Source organism: Triticum aestivum, chromosome 2B, assembly GCF_018294505.1.
Source record: "Triticum aestivum cultivar Chinese Spring chromosome 2B, IWGSC CS RefSeq v2.1, whole genome shotgun sequence".
NCBI lineage: Eukaryota > Viridiplantae > Streptophyta > Magnoliopsida > Poales > Poaceae > Triticum > Triticum aestivum.
The window spans coordinates 687,742,970-687,764,526 of record NC_057798.1 but is presented as its reverse complement, the minus strand read 5'-3'; the positions used below and the strand labels follow the sequence as shown (position 1 = coordinate 687,764,526).

The window sequence follows — 21,557 nt, the reverse complement described above, 5'->3', positions numbered from 1 at the left end:
AAACAATATGGAATAGTTTCACAGCCCACGCCACCTGGAACACCACAGCGTAATGGTGTGTCCGAACGTCGTAACCGCACTTTATTGGATATGGTGCGATCTATGATGTCTCTTACCGGTTTACCACTATCATTTTGGGGTTATGCATTAGAGACAGCTTCATTCACGTTAAACAGGGCACCATCAAAAACCGTTGATACGACGCCTTATGAACTGTGGTTTGGCAAGAAACCAAAGTTGTCGTTTCTTAAAGTTTGGGGCTGCGATGCTTATGTGAAAAAGCTTCAACCTGATAAGCTCGAACCCAAATCGAAGAAGTGTGTCTTCATAGGATACCCAAAGGAAACTTTGGGTACACCTTCTATCACAGATCCAAAGGCAAAATATTTGTTGCTAAAATGGATCCTTTCTAGAGAAGAAGTTTCTCTCGAAAGATGTGAGTGGGAAGAAAGTAGAACTTGATGAGGTAATTGTACCTTCTCCCGAATTGGAGAGTAGTTCATCACACAAATCAGTTTCAGTGATTCCTACACCAATTAGTGAGGAAACTAATGATGATGATCATGAAACTTCAGATCAAGTTACTACCAAACCTCGTAGATCTTCCAGAGTATGGTCCGCACCAGTGTGGTACAGTAATCCTATTCTGGAAGTCATGTTACTAGACCATGATAAACCTACGAACTATGAGGAAGCGATGATGAGCCCAGATTCTGTGAAATGGCTTGAGGCCATGAAATCTGAGATGAGATCCATGTATGAGAACAAAGTGTGGACTTTGGTGGATTTGCCTGATGATCGGCAAGCCATAGAAAATAAATGGATCTTCAAGAGGAAGACAGACGCTGTTAGTAGTGTTACTATCTACAAAGCTCAACTTGTCGCAAAAGGTTTTCGACAAATTCAAGATGTTGACTACAATGAGATTTTCTCAACTACAGTGATGCTTAAATCCGTCCGAATCATGTTAGCAGTTGCCATATTTTATGAAATCAGGCAGATGGATGCCAAAACTGCATTCCTGAATGGATTTCTGGAAGAAGAGTTGTATATGATGCAACCAGAAGGTTTTGTCAATCCAAAGGGTGCTAACAAAGTGTGCAAGCTCCAGCGATCTATTTCTGGACTGGTGCAAGCCTCTCGGAGTTGGAATAAACACTTTGATAGTGTGATCAAAGCATATGGTTTTATACAGACTTGCGGTGAAGCCTGTATTTACAAGAAAGTGAGTGGGAGCTCTGTAGCATTTCTAATATTATATGTGGATGACATATTGTTGATTGGAAATGATATAGAATTTCTAGATAGCATAAAGGGATACTTGAATAGGAGTTTTTCAATGAAAGACCTAGGTGAAGTTGCTTACATATTGGGCATCAAGATCTATAGAGATAGATCAAGATGCTTGATAAGATTTTTCAATGAGTAAATACCTTGATAAGTTTTTTAGAGAGTTCAAAATGGATCAGTCAAAGAAGGAGTTCTTGTCTGTATTACAAGGTGTAAAGTTGAGTAAGGCTCAAAGCCCGACCATGGCAGAAGATAGAAAGAGAATGAAAGTCATTCCCTATGCCACAGTCATAGGTTCTATAAAGTATGTTGTGCTGTGTACCATACCTATTGTGTACCTTGCCATGAGTTTAGCAAGGGGGTACAATAGTGATATAAGAGTAGATCACTGGACAACGGCCAAAATTATCCTTAGTGAGGACTAAGGAAATGTTTCTCGGTGATGGGGGTGATAAAGAGTTTGTCGTAAAGAGTTACGTCGATGCAAGCTTTTACACTGATCCAGATGACTCTAAGTCTCAATCTGGATACATATTGAAAGTGGGAATAATTAGCTAGAGTATCTCTATGCAGAGCATTGTAGACATAAAATATTTGCAAAATACATACGACTCTGAATGTGACAAACCCGTTGACTAAATTTCTCCCACAAGCAAAACATGATCACACCTTAGTACTCTTTGGGTGTTAATCACATAGCAATGTGAACTAGATTATTGACTCTAGTAAACCCTTTGGTTGCTGGTCACATGGCGATGTGAACTATGGGTGTTAATCACATACAAATGTGAACTATTGATGTTAAATCACATGGCGATGTGAACTAGATTATTGACTCTAGTGCAAGTGGGAGACTGAAGGAAATATGCCCTAGAGGCAATAAAAAAGTTAGTATTTATTTCCTTATTTCATGATAAATGTTTATTATTCATGCTAGAATTGTATTAACCGAAAACTTAGTACATGTATGAATACATAGACAAAACATATTGTCCCTAGTATGCCTCTACTTGACTAGCTCGTTAATCAAAGATGGTTATGTTTCCTAACCATAGACATGTGTTGTCATTTGATGAACGGGATCACATCATTAGGAGAATGATGTGATGGACATGATCCATCCATTAGCTTAGCATTATGATCATTACAGTTTCATTGCTACTGCTTTCTTCATGACTTATACATGTTCCTTAGACTATGAGATTATGCAACTCTTGAATACCGGAGGAACACTTTGTGTGCTACCAAATGTCACAAGTAAATGGGTGATTATAAAGGTGCTCTGCAGGTGGCTCCGAAGGTGTTTGTTGGCTTGGCATAGATCGAGATTAGGATTTGTCACTCCGTGTTTCAGAGAGGTATCTCTGGGCCCTCTCGGTAATGATCATCACTATAAGCCTTGCAAGCAATGTGATTAATGAGTTAGTTGTGGGATAAAGCATTACTGAACGAGTAAAGAGACTTGCCGGTAACGAGATTGAACTAGGTATGATGATACCGACGATCGAATCTCGGGCAAGTAACATACCGATGATTAAGGGAACAACGTATGTTGTTATGCAATTTGACCGATAAAGATCTTCGGAGAATATGTAGGAACCAATATGAGCATCCAGGTTCCGCTATTGGTTATTGATCGGAGATGTGTCTCGGTCATGTCTACATAGTTCTCGAACCCGTAAGGTCCGCACGCTTAACGTTCGATGACGATTGGTATTATGAGTTTATGTGATTTGATGTACCGAAGGTTGTTCGGAGTCCCGGATGAGATCACAGACATGATGAGGAGTCTCTAAAGGGTCGAGATGTAAGGATCGATATATTGGAAGGCTATATTCGGACATCACAAAGGTTCCGAGTGATTCAGGTATTTTTCGGAGTACCGGGGAGTTACGGGAATTCACCAGGAGAAGTAATGGGCCTTATTGGGCTTTAGTGGAGAGTGTGGAGATGGGCCAAGAGGTGCGCGCGCCTCCCCCCTGCCCAAACCGAATTGGACAAGGGGTGGGGGCGCAGCCCCCGTTTCCTTCCCCCTCCCCCTCTCTTTCCTTCTCTCCTACTCCGAATAGGAAAGGGAATCCTACTAGGATTTGGGAGTCCTAGTAGGACTCCTTATGCTTGGCACACCCCCTAGGCCGGCTGCCTCCTCCCTCCTTCCTTTATATACGGAGGAGGGGAGCACCCCAAGGACACACAAGTTGATCAAGTTGATCTTTTAGCCATGTGTGGTGCCCCCCTCCACAGATTTCCACCTCGGTCATATTGTCGTAGTGCATAGGCAAAGCCCTGCGCTGGTAACTTCATCATCACCGTCACCACGCCATCGTGCTGACGGAATTCTCCCTCGGCCTCAGCTGGATCTAGAGTTCAAGGGATGTCAGCGAGCTAAACGTGTGTAGATCGCGGAGGTGCCGTGCGTTCGGTACTTGATCGGTCGGATTGCGAAGACGTTCGACTACATCAACCGCGTTACTAACACTTCCGCTTTCGGTCTACGAGGGTACGTGGACACACTCTCCCCCCGTTGCTATGCATCACCTAGATAGATCTTGCGTGATCGTAGGATTTTTTTTTGAAATTACCGCGTTTCCCAACACTTACAACTCAGTGAATCTCCAAGTTGAATTGTTATCATCACTACTAATAACATCTATAAATTTGGCAATACGCTACAAAAAACTATCATTGATGTTCAACATTAACACAAAATTGGTGCTACCACCATCACCATCCTTGGTGAACAAGAAATTACATCCTAATATAGATGAACTTCATATGACCGTTCTTTATCAAGGCACATCTCAACGATAAAGATCACATTAGACCTCAGTTACTATTTGAACATCCAAGAGGATATGAATTTCCACATGAAGAGGCGATTTCCCATGCATTGTGGTAGCTATGCATGCATGGTGGCAGCTACACACCCTTTGGCATAAGTGCCATTTTTTTATATGGGGCATTAGGTTTCTTATGGCATTGGCACAAGTGCACTTTTGTTGTATAGAAATGACTTTTCCTCACATATATTTGTCTTTTTATTACCTTTTTGACACAAGTGCGTTTTTATTGTGTAGAAAGGGCCTTTTCACACTTCTCTCAGTCTTTTCGCTTGCCTTTTTGGCATAATCGCTTGTTTGCCTGCCTTGCTGGTCCAAAGTCACGACATTTTCATTACAGAGTTAATTTACATAGTCCAAAATAAGTAGAGATAAAAATTGGTGTTGTGCATAGCTACCACCATGGGTAGCAGGTTATTTCAATTTCCACATCTGTGGCAAGACCACGACAATTCCAGCTTACAATTTTCATAGTGAGAATCATCTCACCGCGGGAGGGGGAAGAAACATGCCATGCTGCCATTCCCGATACGGTCGGAGCAGAGGATGCCCAGGAAAAAAATGTCAAGGCAAGGCTATGAGCTCTAAGACTCAAGTCTAACTGGTGAATTCATGACTAATTACCATATCACACAAGGGATATAAGGAGGAGAACTAACATCACACTTCCAGTTCATGAAATCAACTGGAACATATGAGACCAAAACTCTTTTGCAATGCCCTAGGCACCGAACATGACAACAGGGTAAAACTGTATGAAGAAGTGCACCACGGACTACAGAAGTGGCTAATGAGGCTCACCATCACCCGTAGATTTGCCTTTATAATGTCATATAGTATCGCCTGCATCCTATGTACATAAATAGTTGATACCTACTAGCTCGATTCTCTTAACATGTACGTATGCCAACTTATCGTGTCGCCATGCATGCCCCCACTAACTTTAGTTCTCTCAACATGCAACTATGCCATCTCGTCATCCCATGATGCATGAGAAAAAGACCCAACTTAACATGCACCATGCATGTTATTCATATTCAATAAATATTCTACAACTATATAATAATCAAATCTAATAAATTATATGTATTTTAGTTTCAATTCCCATATTGCTAATCCAAATACAAAACTTGTATACTACCAAATATGATTGGAACAACTGCATCCATTCCTGCAACAATATATGGGGTATTATCTCTAGTATTCAACAAAATGATGATGCCCGTAAGGGTGAAATAATTCAACCTTTTTTTCTCCCACAAAAATAAATCAAAGTTTATTTTGCACCAGATCATATAATACGCCGGAATCAATTAGACATTAATCGTTGCGATTTAATCCAGCATAAATATTTCTATTAATTTTCCTCCAAAAAATCTTTTCACTAATTATATACGAATTATACCATGCGACAATGCTCAATTGTGAACTAAAATATAGATCGGTGGATACAACCGAATATGTAATGAATTTAGTGGTTGCATCTGTTTCTACTAAAATATGGATGGACGAAGTAAATGGAATAGATCAATGCACTTAAATCGAACACGATATTTCAGCGGCGGCCCAAGGGTTCTTCTTCTCTGGTTTAAATCCAGGCTGTTCATGTAATGCGGATGAGGAAATGACTACTTTGAATGTAATGAATTCAAACTAGTGAATGTTCGATTTTTAAGCATGGCAAAACAAACTTCTTCTTTATGGCAAACTATGTTCTTGTGAAGATGGCAATTTTCTTTAGCAAGAATGACAAATCCGCAAAATTATGTTGTCACGAGGAAGACAATTTCCTCAATATAAATTATCATAAAAAAGTTTATTTTGTCATGCTTAAAAATCTGAGGTCATAGTTTTGATATTTCTCAATTCGTTTGGAGCACTTAATTGGCATTGAATAATGGCCCAACTATTTCCCAGCGATGCCAATTAATATGATCTTTAATGTCCGCTAAAAAAAATGATCTTTAATGGTTCTCCCTGCCCCTCCGCTCCCTGGCGCGTGGGCCCCGCGTGTCCGTCGTGCCGGCGGCCTCCCGCTATATATAGGGGCGTCCCACCACGCAACTGCCAAACACCCCCACCGATCTCTCCTCTCTCTCTCTCTCTCGGCAGAACGACCAACACAGAAAAGAGGAAGCAGAGCAGAGGGCCGCCGGAAAAGGGAAGAGGAGAATGGCGCCGGAGCTGAGCCCCATCGCGAGGATGCTCCGCGGGGAGGCGGGGAATGGTAGGGGCGGCGCGGCGAAGCCGTCGGAGATGGTGACCATGGATCTGCTCGGCGGGTGCGGCGGCGACGCCGGCGTGGAGGACGAGGTCGTCGACCTGGAGGTCAAGGTGCCCGCCGGATGGGAGAGACGGCTCGACCTGCTGGTGAGTCTCCCTCCTAGTATTACTGTTTAGAGCTGCTCCTCTGTTCTTCCGATCTTTAGTTGTTTATTACACCTGCGTGCGCGCATGTTTGGTGTTTAATTAATTCGCGCTCGTGTGGTTTCTGTCCGAGATAAAATTCCGGAGAATTATGCAATTTGCTAGGTTAGATTATGTGCGCAGATCAAACCCATGTTCTTCGATTGATTTAACAGCATCATGATCAAAATTTTGGTACTGTTGCAGTGAGATTACAGAGTTCTTTATTCTTCATGTTCACTAGATGACCCGTTGCGCCGATGGCGCAAGGGGCGAGAGTAAGGCATGTATTGTGAGAGTGAACATAGATGAGTAGATGGATGTGGTGCCCATGAGTAAATACGGTCATGCACTTCAATACATGGAGAGTAAAGAGGTGGTTTAACTATGTAGTCTTCTGAAAATAGCAGGAGAAGGAAATATAATCTCAATGCACCGAGTTTTGAAATTAAGTACTGACTCTGGATTTTTAATTCCTGCCGGATGCCTGTTGAGATTCAAAGAAGGGCAAAAGGAACCTTGCATGGTTCATCAGATGGCAGAACATAATACTTGGCCTGTGAACCAAAATTCATGCATTCCCTTTGCATGAAGCAACCAAGCAAAATCAGGAGCAAAATAAAGAATGGATAATGTTAGTATCCCATTTAGAAGAACAAATCAATCTCCAGTGTTCCAAACATTAAAGGAAGGGCAAAAGAATCTCTAATGATCAGGAATGTACATTACGTTTACTCTGCGAGATGAATAAATTAGTAAGAAAGGAACGCCTTTATGTTAGCAAGCATACCAGTAAACATAAAACATAAGAAGGTGTGCACATTATAACAACAAGACTTAGATTAAGTAGCATGGCCCAGCGGCATTTACAATGAGTAGAAAGTTTTATAAGGAGATAAGGTAGAAAAGGCCGGCGAAGATATTTACAACGCATGGAACCTAATCTGTTCGAGGACCTAAATAGAGGAATTGTCATGACAGTGGCTCGACATAGTTTTTCAGGTGTCAAAGCCTTGCCTTACAAAGGTGCACAAAATAAACCCAGTGTGTGCCCAAAAGTGCGCTGAATTGACGATCTTCAGTCCCGATGGACAGACAGTTGATGAGATGCAGCAGAGGTTAGAAGCTGTGTTCAGAAACACACCCTTCCAGCGCCGGACTTTGCTTGATAAGCAAGCAGAACACAGAAGATACCCTGAGGAAGAAAAGGAACAGAAGTAATTATTATACCATCACACACTCCCTCCGTAAAGAAATATATGAGTGCGTGCAGAAAATATGGAACCCAAGAAGTGCCGGCCGTACCGTATGTACATATGTAGCTTAATCCATGGAGGAACTACTGCCTCGCTTTCTTTGGAGTGCCAACTCCCTTTGCAGGAGTGTTTGCCCTGAGTTTGATTCATTAATAATAATAAAAGTCGTGTTAATAAACAACTAAAGCTAGAGTGTTATAAAAACAACAAGAACATATAGATTAGACACGTAGCAAATTCAGTTGTATAGCTAATTAGTTTGTATGAACAATTGTATAGGCAATTAGCTGGATGAACAAAGCAAGTGAATTTGCATGGAACAGCAAGAAGTGCGTGTACATGCAAAAGAGGAAAGGAAGAAGAATGCATATTACAATTTGAAGGCAAAAGGATGTTTTATTGAGCTTATTATTAATTTGGACATAGCAGTCATCGGGGAAAGAGCTTGATTAAATAGCACTGCACATCAGCGAAGGAAAAACCATTTTTGAGATGTATAGATTTTCTTCTCAAAGGACAAAAGACCCATCAGGTTCTTAAAACCACAGGGTACAAAGCAAGTTATTTTGCTTGCAACAGCAAGTATTCCCTGTACATGTAAGAGGAATGAAAGAAGAATGCATATTACACTTTGAAGGTAAAAGGATGTTTTATTCAGGCTCTTATTAATTTAAACATAGCAGTCATGGGAAACAAAGCTTGATTAATTAGCATCGCACACATCAGGTTAGAAGAAACCGTTTTTGAGATGTATAGAGAAGGATGTTTTTGTTTTCAAAGGACAAAAGACCCATTAGATTCTTATACCGCATGCTGATTTTACTGGTTAGACATCTAATCTACAGTGCGTTGGTGAGCAACAAAACAATAAACGAGCCTGACAAGGAATCTAGCCTACCGGATACTGAAACCTGACGCTAATTTTCTTGGATAGCTAATGATCCTGCATATAATAGTGATCTATAGAACATCTAACCAACCTAACAGTGAACCTGTATCCAGTAGCTTCTTAAAAGGTATGAGCAAGCAAATAGACAAAAGAACTACTGGAACTTAGAACTGCATCAGGAAGAATTGAGCCAATTAATAATGTAACATCACAATTCTATTTGTTTTTTAACAGGTAGAATTTCCTTGCTGGCACGAATATGAAACCTAACTCATTTCTTTGGTCATATGAGCTGAAGTAATTGAATGGAACATGCCATGAGTCTTTACCTCTTGGTTTTAGAGGGGTCAGGAAGGACGCTGTCTGAATTTTCAGTAGCTGCAGCTTCATTCTCCTGGCTAACCTGTTTAATTTGATGCCATCAAATATTATTATATGTGAAGCATGATTTGTACATAACAGAAATGATATTCGCATATCAAACATAGGCATGTACATTTGGCATGGATGTAGGCTGAACAACATTTCCAGGAGGAACAACGTCTCCCGTCTGGGTAGCCAACTCGGGAGCAGAGCCAGATAGCTCTTCGTCCCTAGATTTAGAGAGCTCAAGAACAAGTTTGCGGCGAGCGCTTTTTGGGCATGGTGATTTGCTGTTTAAAACAGAAGTGTATCAGTCACAGGCAAAGAAAAAGAACATTCAAAATGTATATGACAGAATAAAGGAAGGGCTGATACCTGGGTGTTTTAGGCATAGAAGCCTGTCCTTTTCCTCTGAATGCAGATATGGGAGTGTTCATCTGACGAACAAGCAGCACAGGAATTAAATGACTGAAAAGTGATTTGAAAGAGGAAGCCAGCAGCAGTTATACCTCATCGGGAGGTAGGTCAACAAGTGTAGATGATCCTGTAGCGAAAGACGTCGGAATGGGCACCGCTATGCCTGAGCTCCCAGCAGAACATGACGCACCGCCAAATCCAAAGGATGCCAGTTCAGGCTTAAAGGTTTCATCAATCCTGCCAACTTGGAAGGACAGCTGGGTGCTTGCAGGCTGAAAGCTTTTGGTGGAGATAGAAACGACAAGTCTATACTTCTTGGTAACAAGGCGTGAAATTTCAACAGGCAAGCCTACATCAGCACCTCCTATATAAGGCAGATCAAGCGCACTTGTGAAACCAGGATACTTGCGGTAAATCAAAGTCATGAGTGGCTTCCCAACAGCACTCTTTGCAGCTCTATCAAAGAACATAAATTCTGCCTCAGCTGCGCCGTCGCTTCCGAAAGTGCACAGACAGTATCTAGACATTGCAAGGGAAATGGATTTAAAAGCAATTCAGTAGACAGACCAGAATAGAAACTACCATGGAAAAAGCGCTCACGAGGGATCTGCTGCAACAGAAGAGCAGCCGTGGTCCGAGCAACGGTACTGCCTTCCAGCCGTATAGGCTGTTTTATGGCATTCCCGGCATGAGAGAAACCACCAACGGTTGTCAGAGCCCATGCGTGTAATAATAACCTTGACCATAAATTGCTTTTTCTGCATTTAACGACAAACATAAGTACAGTGAGAAGGATGCTAAAAAGAGAATAACAAGAATACAGAAGAAGTAAATAGAGAGGGTACCAGATTATTAAACGGGTCAAGAGCAAGCAGCTGTTGAACACTCAGTTCGACAAGAGGCTCACGAACAGGTGCTGGAACAATTGCCTGTTCTCCTGGTATGTGAGCAGTGACAGCAGCAAGACTTTCTGGAAGGCTGGATCAAAGAGAGTTCATTGTAATAGAAATGAAACATCTGTATAAACCTCGATTAATGGAAAGCACACAGAAAGAGAAAATACCTAGCACGAAAGGCATTCATCTCTGGCAAGTCCTCATTAATGTACCAGCGGCATGCAGAGCTACCACTTAGTCCTTTAATTCCTATCGAGAGACACAAGGAAGTAAAAATGTGTATCAAGATGGCAGAGCAATCAATGGGCTAAGCGAGGTGTGGATCAAACAATGACCTCGGTAGGTTTTTGGCAGTGTCCCCACAAAGATAGTAATGACAGCTCCTGATTGGCTTGCAATACGGACCTCTTCTGCCTCAAACTCACGAGCTCGAGCACCCCAAAGAACAAGCTTGATCTCATTCCCTCTATAACCAAGCAAGAGCAAGTCAATAGGGCAGAAGCCAAGAGAAATGAAGAACAAATAGACAAGCAACTCACGCTTGATCTTCGAGAACTATAGTCCTGGTTTCTGAAGGTTCAGGCTGGTATTGAGAGTGGACAATAACTATGTCTGTCACTGCAGTAATTCGACCAATGACATCTGCAAATAACATAACAAACCTAAGATGATATGATGAAAGAACAAGACCAAACAGGGCATAGATGAGGGCAGTATAGAGTGGCTAACCAAGAAAGCGACGAGTGTTTGGGCCTGGCATTGGGATATCCGTGAAGGACAGGAGGTCGTAAGTGCAGTACGGGAAGTTTTCTTCATCACCCGGCTGGGGAATAGCAGTACTAAAGCGAGTGAATTGCATCATGTATGGGCTATCAACAGCCCTGTAAGTCTGCTTTGCTTGTTTACACATGAATCCCTTCATCAGATAAACATTGCCTTCCACCAAGACATCTTTCAGCCGCTCCGATGGCTCAGGAGGAATCTGGCCATACATGTGGGTGCCCTGCACATTTGCATTACAACTCAGAGTCAGAGATCAACATCAACAGTATGAGCACAACCACCACAACCACAACACAAAACAAACCTCTTGGTCAAGCACCACTAAGTCAGTGTGCACAATGTTACCCTCATCAGTCCCACCTCGGAAGTGCCAGATGCGAGACACGAGAACCTTAGCATTCCAGAAGAGCACTTTCTCATGGATCTGCAAGAGAAGGCTGATCCTTTCGTTCGACATCTGTAGCTTAAAAACAGAGTTAGAAAAGATGAATAGAAGGAGGGAAAGAAAGACTAAATATGAAGATGATATTCACACAAACTCACTTGGTCATGTGCAAACTAAAAAGCAAGCAGAAAGAAGGAAACCAGCAGGTAAAGTAAGCATCACACGCGATTGCAAAAGTTTTTTTGGCGCAGAAAATTGTAGAAGCCAGTAGATAGGTCAAAAGAACTGATAAACATATAAAAATAGCAGCTTTATTGCACCAAGGCCATAGAAGCCACCAAAACCTAGATAGGCAGATTCTTATGCTATATATACTATAGGCTGTTACTAACACCACCTAGCGAATGGAACGAAATATCTCAGGGAACACGATGTTCCTTGTCTGCGAAGCAGACTCACCATCCTCTCCTTTGATCAAGATTTTTAATGATTTCTTTGAAGTAACACGCGACACTGCCACATAGAGTTGCCCGTGCGTGAACACAGGTGTATCCAAGTACAAGCCAACATTTGAAAGAGTCTGCCCTTGACTTTTGTTAATGGTCATTGCATAGGACACTCTAACAGGGAATTGGCGACGATGCAAAGTGAAAGGCCATTTAGGAGCTTTTGAGGTTAGGCCTATCCTTGGAATGAAAACAACATCACCTATGTTTGAACCAGTAATAACAGTTGCCTCAATAATCTTATCAGCAAGTTTTGTGATTATAAGCCTTGTGCCATTACATAAGCCTGTTGATTGGTTCAGATTTCTCAAAAGCATGATAGGAACGCCTACCTTCAGTACTAACCTATGGTATGGGAAGTTATTCACCTTGATCCCATTCAAGTACTCGACAGGATAGAAAGCATCTTGATTGCGAACCGCGTCAGCTGAATTCCCTATAGTATCACAGCTTAGGTACTCCCTCTCACTGGTAGGCAGCAAAGATAGAACACGTTCATTTATTTTTTCAGCCATTTCGTTCGTTGGTGTTAGAACTGCCCTTTCTTTTAGATAATCAACATCAGAATACCTAGTAGAAATATCTTTGTATACAGCCTGAACAATGGCATCAATTTTGTCACCATCAGTGTGTATTAAAAGCTCATCAGGGATAGTTATCCATGATGCATCCGACTCTCCCTCATGGGCGACAGTAGGGGCCGTGCCATCGCCCAAGCTGAGAACCCACTCAGCAAAGGCAGCCACCTCAGATTGGAGAATTGGATCATTTGTGTGTGCAGTCAAACGCATATTAATGTTCAAGTGCAAAACATCTACAATATTCCAGAGAGGAGAATTAGTGATTGCAGCAGCAAGAATCTGCGCTCGAGACCCGCCCTCAATGACAGGTAATATTTGTCTAAGATCTCCACCCAACACAACAACCTTGCCGCCAAAAGGAATTTTAGCTAAATTAGGATCGTTAGCCGACAGTACATCACGAAATGATCGGTCTAGGGCCTCAAAGCATTTCCGATGGGACATCAGTGCCTCATCCCATATAATAAGATCAGCCGATTCAATTAGAGTGGAGAGCATGGTAGACCGTTTAATTTCACAGGTGCCATGTTCAGGTAGATCAATAGGTATTTTGAACCTAGAATGGGCTGTTCTGCCAGCAGGCAAAAGCAAGGCAGCAACCCCCGAGGATGCAACCGACAACACCACTCTCTTACTACCTCTAAGATAAGCATCCAGCGCATTCCAGAGGAATGTTTTCCCAGTACCACCATACCCAGAGACAAAGAAGAAACCAGGTTTCCCAGACTTAATGCGATCAATTATAGCAGAGTAAGCATGCAACTGGTCTTTATTCAATCTATTATACATTACCTCTGCCTTTTTTAGAAGATCAACAACATCAACATCCAGTGCATCAGCAAGCATATCAGTTTGCACAGAAGTATCATGGCATGTAGATATCAAGGGCAATTTGTGATCTAGGATGCATGCACTATTCTTAGCAAATATAGCAGTCAATTCATCAAGCAGCATGTCTCTTAATGAAACAGGAGGAACAACATATGTAAAATTATTTCTAGACTGCTGAATTTTATACCGAATGTCATCAGACAAGTAATCCTCATATTTTTCAAAGAAGAGAGCTTCATCATTAACAGCACAGTGAAGAATCATAGTAACAAATAACTGGCGTAATTGGTTCCCCATACCCCATTTGACAGCTTCGTCAAAAGCACTATACCACTCCATGTCATCGCCAAGTAACCCTCTCGCCCCACATGCTTCTCTGAACGTCGAGTATACAATGCCATTGTAAGTCCTGACATCCTCGTAGCATCTCGCTCCTTTCACAATCATAAGCAACATTCTAAAATAAAAAAGTTCTCCGCACGCCGGATGCACAGAGTATATCCTACCAATTCTATCGCTTCTTGTCCTAGGTTTCCATCTTTTGTCCTCAGCTATCCATGACCACCTAGTAGGGAAATCACAGTAAGTTAAGGATCTAGCCGCAGGATAAAGGTTGTTCGCTACAAACCATTCCGTTAGCATTGTTTTTTGCAGCCAGGCATCATTAATCACTGAATTCAGAGCAGTATGTGCACGAAAGCGCACAATATGCATGTTCAGGAGATGGACAGGTAATCTCTCAACAGATGGTGTTTTACCATGTATATCATAGCCGTAAACCCTCCAAAAAGAATCATAATCAACTATGTAACGGCACTCTCTATACTCTTTAATCTCATCAACATCCTGGTCGCCGTCACGTCTAATATTCTCAAACAGAGTTTTTGATTTGTCTGGCCCTTTAGTAACATATTTATATAGGTACTTGATAACATATGTTTTATTACACCATTCAACATTAATATGTGCCTGCCACTTTTTTAATATAAGCATGTTATATGGAACCACATGTCTATTATCAAGCCTGACATTGTTCTTCATCACGAAACGACCATTGTTAGGACGCCTATATAATGGAAACCCACTCTCATCGATAGAAGTTTCATCCTGAAATGATTTTGGGAATTTTTTTGAGCAAAACCCTTTTTTCATGCAAGGGCATTTTGGGCCATCAATGCCACAAGGGCCATGCATCATGAACTCAGCGACAAGGGCATATCCCAAAGGATCCTGTACAGGATCAGGGATCTCAGCCGAGATATAAGAATTTATAAGAGCCGGTGTTACAACCCTATCGTCCTCCTTCTTTTGCCAAACAAGGATGTGCGCGTGCGGCAACCCCCTATTCTGAAACTCAATAGTGTGCAGGACTGAAAACAGGAGGAAAAAGCGACAATAAATATAAGGAAGCCATAGAAGAAGGAAAAGGAAATGGAAAGAGGCCTGCAAGGGGCAGTACCAGCAACAACAGGACCAAAGGCATTTCCTTTCTTAATCCGATGAAGATACTGAGCAAGTTTCATGTGGTACACCCTAACAGCAATGTCAGCCCTATCTGCCGCTGTTTGGCCAGGCTCAACAGAATCAAGGATTTCTTCCCACTTTGGGTTACACGTGAAAGTTGTGAAGACATCCGGCGACCCATGAACCCGCGAGACAGCAATAGCATCTTGGAAATTTTCATACATGTATCGGCGACCACCAGTGTAAGCCGAAGGCATAATATTCTTCTTCCCAACCTCTGAGCCACCAACCATACCCTGGCCTACCGCGTCGACAACGCCCTGAAGATTTTCAGCCCGCATCTCGTCATTACATTTAAGAATAAAACTGAGCCGGCATTCATCAATGCAAGCCCGGAAATCAACAGCAGCCTGTGACGACAACAGGCCACAACATAGGTATGGATTATGCTGGTCTGGTTTATAATGTGAACAGAAGCAATAGAAGTCTTGCATCGTCATTTTAACTCTCTTACTCGTGTCATTAACATCAGTACCAATATAGCGAACACCGAGCTGAAAGCCACGTTCACCATATGGGAACAGCAGAGGGTATTGCAAAGATATGTAAGTAGTATCTAAAGAGGAAATACGATGAAGCCAATCTGCTTTACTGCGTATAATCAGGTCTCTACACGGCGCTTCCAACGTGAACTCACCATAAACTAAAGCCGCCAATTCATCTGTTGCAGGCAAATTAAATTGAGCGCCATCATTTTCACCAGGAGCTATAAGCCTTATTGAAATTACCTCATGTTTATTATTTTTCAGTATGTCGCTAGCCATACGGAATTTCTTCACCAAAGAATTGTTTGCATCAAGCATCTTCATAAGACCCTTAACAATCTCCTTGTCTAACCCAGTGCTGGTTTCATTGTGGTGGTTTAGGGCCTGAATTCTGTTGTTAACCTCATTTTCTCTGTCATGTATGTATAACTCTGCATATTTGGGGGAATCACCCTGATTTGGAAGTAGTGAGCCTATACGATGACAAACCTGACCATTAATTTTAAAAATTTTTGGACCTCCACCATCATTCACAGACCGGTCAATTTTTGCCCCCATGGATGTAAAAGCAAATAGGCAATTGTACTGGCGTATTTGCTTAATAAACCTTAGGCTGTGGGGTGGGCCTTTATAATCAAGCAGGGATGCTAAGAATGGAGGCGGTTTTTTAAAGGGCTCAACAAAGACCTTCCCAGCCTTACAACAGTTGTTGTAAACCACTTTTCTTTTTGTAATAGCAGACTGCGATTTCACCCTCTCACGCCACCAAAAGCTAGCCTTGCAGCGGCTGCATCGGTAATCTGGACCTCCATAGTATGATCTTTTTGGATAAAAAGCTGTAGGAGAGTCGTATGCAATAAGGACGGATGACACCGGGAAGGCAGAAAGGAACATGGCTGACAAGAGCACATAGGCATACCTTTAAGTATGACCACTTCGTCAGAAGAAAAACCAACCCAATCAGGATGCAGAGGCGATGCAATAGTAAGCTCTGCTAGAGGCATAAGAAGAAATGCTAACAGGACACACACAAAAAGTGAAGGAACCTATGAACAACGAAGGGAAACACGAACTGACCACCCTTCCTGTGAGCACCCCGCCTTAGCAACAAGAACTTGCATCTCTTACGATTCCGCGCAGTCTCAGCAGAAGAAAGGAACGGAAAGAAGCCATCTCCTATGGATATAGAAAAGGAAGAACATGCTAAGGGAGCAAGACCTACCCATGAACACATATCCAATAGAATTCATAGTAGGAGAAGAGGAACAGAGCATACGCTTCCTCTTCCGAACAAGGGGAATAGCAGGTCCGACAGGGACAGTAGGCAAAGCATGGACAGCACGAGCAGCCCGGCGTGGGGCAACCGCACGACCCAAAATGGAAGCACGCCCCAAAGGACCAGGAGATCGCGCAGGAACAGGTCGGCGCGGAGGCATACCGCAAGCAAAGGAACTACGGCCACGGGAGAAAGGACAGCATAATGCTGCAATACAAGACAAAACAAACAGGCACAGCACATTGAAATTGCTCTCATGGGAACTAAATAATAGAAGCACAGCAAAACAAGCCACGGAAATGGAATAATAGAAGCACAACTAAATAACTAAATTGCTCTCATAGAAAATAATGCGCGGGCAAGATAATAAGGGGTGACAGCAAAACAAATTTACAAACTGAACGCAGGAACAGGGAATACAATATCATCATCAAATAAATAGAACAATTGAACAAGAACAACACCCTGGATTGACTAAATACAACACACAGACGCTAGAAGCCTTGAGTACAGCAAGGATAGATTAGGAGGCGGCTGTGGATAGGCACAAGAGACACTAATAGACGGGGCTGCGGTGGACGAGCGTGTACAAGGAAGAACCCTCTCCAAATAAGCTGCATAGCGACAGCCGATGCAGCAATAGCAATCGCCGCGTTTCCACAATTCCTATAGACAACAACGCATTCATAGTTGTAATCTCTAACCACAAAGTCATACAATCCCTGCAAAAACCTAAGTGCCTCACGAGCAACCTGCTCGTACGCTCCCGCACAACCCAGACACGCAGGGCGGCAGGAAAAAAAACTTCGTGCCATCACCAGAACACCATCCCCAGGAAGCTGAATCTCTACCCCAGCAAGGACATTGCCTTTCCCATCAACCTCACACAGATAGTGGGCTACCACAGCCTATAGAATAGGCACGACAAAATGTACTACAACAGGCATCCTGAGCATGTGAAGAAACAATAGAATCACAAGTAGTTCGAGAGCGATGAGTAAAAGCAGCCATAAGGAACAATCATCAACAAGTAATAGTAAAGAAAGACACGAAACGACACAATGCACGTAGCACACATGGTTAGAACCAAGCAGGAGACTAACTTTTAAAAGAGCACAACAAAGGAAAGGGAAGGGAAGAAGATGGAACCTTGGCAAGATGAAAGACAAGGCGCGGGGCGTGAGGTGAACCAAACTGCAGCAGGCCTTCCACGAACCAGGAGCGAGGAGATCAGTTGATCGGGCAGGCAGACGTCGGAAAGGAGGACCTACAGCACATAGAAAATCAAACAAACGTAAGTAAACGTGCATTAACCCATGGACTCCCTCGGACAGAGTAAGCTTTCGCAATATATTCAAACATAGCAGGCCCTAGACCAAACAAACAGGAAGAAGGAAGGCAAAGAAGGATGACAACCGCAGCACACTGAGCACACTGTGCAATGCCACTGTGAAAAAGGAAAAATAGAATACTTTATTATGACTAAGTGTAGCAAACCTGATGACTATGGAAGGATATAATTATTGGGCTGACCAAATTTGATTGGTATTAACTAAAAGTCTTTTTCTCCTGAAAGAAAGTGAGCTTTCACTCACGTGAATCCTTACATGCTTCAGGTTTGCTAATTTAATCGGTACATGCTTCAGGTTTGCTAATTTAATCAGAGCAAATTGATGAGCCTATGGTGTAACTATATGTATGTACTGAACAAAAAGAAAATAAAAGTAACGAGCTACTTGCACGTCTAAAACTGACAGGAATACAAACAAAGCTTTTTTGGATTGAACCTAATGTACTCATCAGAGCAAATTGATGAGCTTAGTATGTATGTGCTGACAGGAACACAAAAGCTTTTTTAGATTGAATCAAACATAGAAGGCCCTAGGCCAAACAAACAGGAAGGAAGGGAGAGAGGATGACAACCGCAGCACGTACATGTGTAGGAAGAGCAGACAAAAATTTAATGAATAAGAACAAACTCCAGTCAAACAAACAAAGGTATTTAATCAGATGAACAGGAGCATTAAAGGGTAGACAGCTCAGGAACAAACCTAAATAGAATTCACCTGGGGCAGAACCCATGGGCATACAAACCTAGACAAGAACACAAAGGAGTCCTAAACGAACCGAGCCAATGCCTAAATGTACGGACCGCAGCAACCAAAGAAGAGAAACATATGCAAGAACACCTCCTAAAACCACCACACATCTGTAAAAGCATCACACAGCGGATCCAACACTCATTCATGTTGCAGAAAAACAAAGAAACGGTCCCAGCCCGGCAGAAACCTAGTCACGCATTTCATCGAGCAGATCATAAGCAGGGTAGCAGGCAAAACCTCACCTCACAGAGGAGGATTAAATAGACGCACAAGCGGAGAGCAAACCAGACGCAGCAGCCCTGCAAACAAGAGAAAGGAGAGGGAAAAGGCAAGAACAAGTCAGCAGAGATCAATCTATGACGGGAGCAGCCGGAAATCAACCAAATAGAACAAGAACCTCACCCTAGCCAAACGCAACAGCAGCAGTGCGAGGAGCCATGACGGAAACAAGCGGAGGAGGGCGAGACGAGCAGGCGAGGACCGAGAACGGCGAGCGACGAGGAGCGACAATGGCGGGTGAGCGGATGAGGGCGAGGCGAGGAGACGCAGGCGGGGGAAGTGGGATGAGATGGGAGGCACAGAGGGAGAGACGAGCAGAAGGATACCACGCACCCGGACCGAAACAGGCGCTGTAACTCCTAGAGAGACCTGGAGAGAAACCCAACTCGCCCAACGCTTGGAACCAAGGACAGGAAGGGGCCACCTGCAGCGTGACGAGATCAAGCCAGCCCGCGTAGCATCACGCAGAGGACGAATAACCTCTTCTACCCAGCGGGCCGAAGCGAGCCGCCCGCGTAAACAACGGAGACCAAAACGCTGTGCACCCACGAGGCCGACAGATGGGGCCAGGCGCGGCTGAAGCCGAGGCGCCGCCGCTGGGTGCAATCGAGGGAGGTAAAGAACGGCCCGCCAGCCCGCGAAAGCCGCGCTGCCCACGAACGACGCGCTGCCAGACCGCGGTAAAATACACATGCACGCACAGCCCGTCCTGCTGCAACGCTGGCAACGCTGGCCCTCGCGTAAGCCTGGCCCATCTGTCAGCAGCTGTAGGCTGGTCACGCGGCGTACAGGAAAACGAGCGATCAGATGTTGACCACGGTGATTAAAAGGACGCTGGCGTCGGCCAGCGAGGCACAACGAGCGAGCCGGATGAATCTGAACCAGCGATGGCGCTAGATCAGCGGGTTGCGTAGCTTGATTTATATGTTCAATTACACAGATTACGAGTACTTAACAAGGTGAAAAAAAAATCTTGTTTTTGTGCAGTCCGGCAAGACGTTCTTGACTCCTCATCGCCACCAGGCCGCCCAAGACGGCCACCAGGACCTCAACCAGCCTCCCACGGCATCCACCCCCGCCGCCGTCACCACCACCTCCGCTGCGTTTTGCACCCTCGACATGGTCCGCTACGCCCTAGAGCGCGCCGCGGCCGCGCGGTCCGCCACCTCGCCGGACACGTTGTCCTCCTCGTTGGCGTCCACCTCATCATCGTCCTCCTCGCTGGGAAAGCGCAGCCGCTCGCCGCCTTCAAGCACGGGGTCGCCCGCCGCGAACCCGGCCATGCGCGCGTGTGCGTGCCCGTCCTGCTTCACGTACGTGCTCATTGCCGAGGCCGACCCCTGGTGCCCACGGTGCGCGTCGAAGGTGCCGCCGCTTCCCAGTAAGCCCGCCGCCCACAGCAGCGGGAAGAAGCCTAGGATTGACCTCAATGCTGACGCCGACGAGACCGAGTGAACGGGAAAAGATGATAGACAATTGGACTTGTTTCCTTTCTGGAAAAGTTTTTGCCAGTCATTAGTTTGTTACTTCTTAGAATATATCATCAGAAGCAGTTTTTTTCGCGAGAAAACTTTCAACTATTCATCTTCAATCATAACAGTGCAACAAACACTAAAAATAATAAAATTACATCTAATCCGTAGACCACCTACCGACGACTATAAGCACCGAAGCAAGCCGAAGGCGCGCCGTCGTCATTACACCTCCCTCGTCGGAGCTGGGCAAAACTTGTTGTAGTACACAGCCGGGAAGTTGTCGTACTAAGCCCCGTAGGACCAACACAACTGAACACGAACCGTCGCCGATGAAGAGTAGCGTAGATAGGAAAGATCCAACCTGAAAACACATGAACCTAGACGAACTACGACCAGATCCGAGCAAATCCATCAAGGATAGATCCGCCGGAGACACACCTCCACACGCCCACCGATGATGCTAGACACACCATCGATACAGGGGTTAGGCGGGGAGAACCTTATTCCATCTTGAGGAAGCCGCCGCCATCTCGTCTTTCGGAGCAGGACACAAATCCTAAGAAAACGCGAAGAAACAACTGAAAAGAGAGCCCTCCCACCGGCAAGGGCCGAGATCCACAGCGCTGCCATGGCCCTAAGGCCACCGGAGACGAGGTGGACCGCCAGCGGTGCCGGCGGGAGGCAGAGGAACCCTAGACTTTTCTTGGAGAGGAGGCAGCCCGCTTGATCTCTGTGGATATCTGAATTCATCAGAAGCAGTTATATGTGTTCAGAAAATTATGATCATAATTTGTAAGGCCAAAAGATGAAAGACAAATGATTTTTTTTCTTTTTGGAAAAGTTTTTCAAGTCATCAATTGGTTGGGGAAGCGGGAGGAGCCCCGCCGGCTGACAACGCTACAATGTTCTTCTTCACCGCCGCCGTGGCGAGATCCACATTGGCTTGGCCATGAGCCGCCGTGGCCTGCCCCCC

The 21,557-nt window shown here is 44.1% G+C and overlaps 2 protein-coding genes across 2 annotated transcripts; one reads left to right on the top strand and one right to left on the bottom strand.

The window, feature by feature from the left end:
• The first annotated feature begins 6,213 nt into the window (after nt 1-6,213).
• Nucleotides 6,214-21,384, top strand: LOC123046724 (uncharacterized). The gene is made up of 2 exons (XM_044470145.1): nt 6,214-6,500; nt 20,097-21,384. Exons 1-2 carry the CDS (start codon nt 6,303-6,305, stop codon nt 20,562-20,564), a joined length of 666 nt encoding a protein of 221 aa, XP_044326080.1. The 5' UTR covers nt 6,214-6,302; the 3' UTR covers nt 20,565-21,384.
• LOC123046723 (uncharacterized) lies at nt 7,338-19,427 on the bottom strand. Its single transcript, XM_044470144.1, has 16 exons — nt 19,233-19,427; nt 19,073-19,129; nt 17,878-17,995; nt 11,445-11,597; nt 11,087-11,360; nt 10,897-10,999; nt 10,693-10,823; nt 10,525-10,606; nt 10,307-10,439; nt 10,062-10,219; nt 9,554-9,980; nt 9,420-9,481; nt 9,178-9,334; nt 9,011-9,084; nt 7,842-7,927; nt 7,338-7,731 (listed from the first exon to the last, which is right to left on the bottom strand). The coding sequence occupies exons 4-15, from the start codon at nt 11,595-11,597 to the stop codon at nt 7,876-7,878; spliced, it is 1,806 nt and encodes a 601-aa protein (XP_044326079.1). The 5' UTR covers nt 17,878-17,995; nt 19,073-19,129; nt 19,233-19,427; the 3' UTR covers nt 7,338-7,731; nt 7,842-7,875.
• Nucleotides 21,385-21,557: the final 173 nt, after the last annotated feature.

Bases quoted from the DNA above. Each gene is read 5' to 3' on its own strand.
- LOC123046723 (XM_044470144.1), bottom strand. From the start codon at position 11,597: ATGTCGAACGAAAGGATCAGCCTTCTCTTGCAGATCCATGAGAAAGTG. The intron at 10,824-10,896 runs GTGAGTTGCTTG...GCTTGGTTATAG, and splicing joins ATAGTTCTCGAAGATCAAGC to AGGGAATGAGATCAAGCTTG. The intron at 10,220-10,306 runs GTACCCTCTCTA...CGTTAAATGCAG, and splicing joins TTGACCCGTTTAATAATCTG to AAAAAGCAATTTATGGTCAA.
- LOC123046724 (XM_044470145.1), top strand. From the start codon at position 6,303: ATGGCGCCGGAGCTGAGCCCCATCGCGAGGATGCTCCGCGGGGAGGCG. The intron at 6,501-20,096 runs GTGAGTCTCCCT...GTTTTTGTGCAG, and splicing joins AGAGACGGCTCGACCTGCTG to TCCGGCAAGACGTTCTTGAC.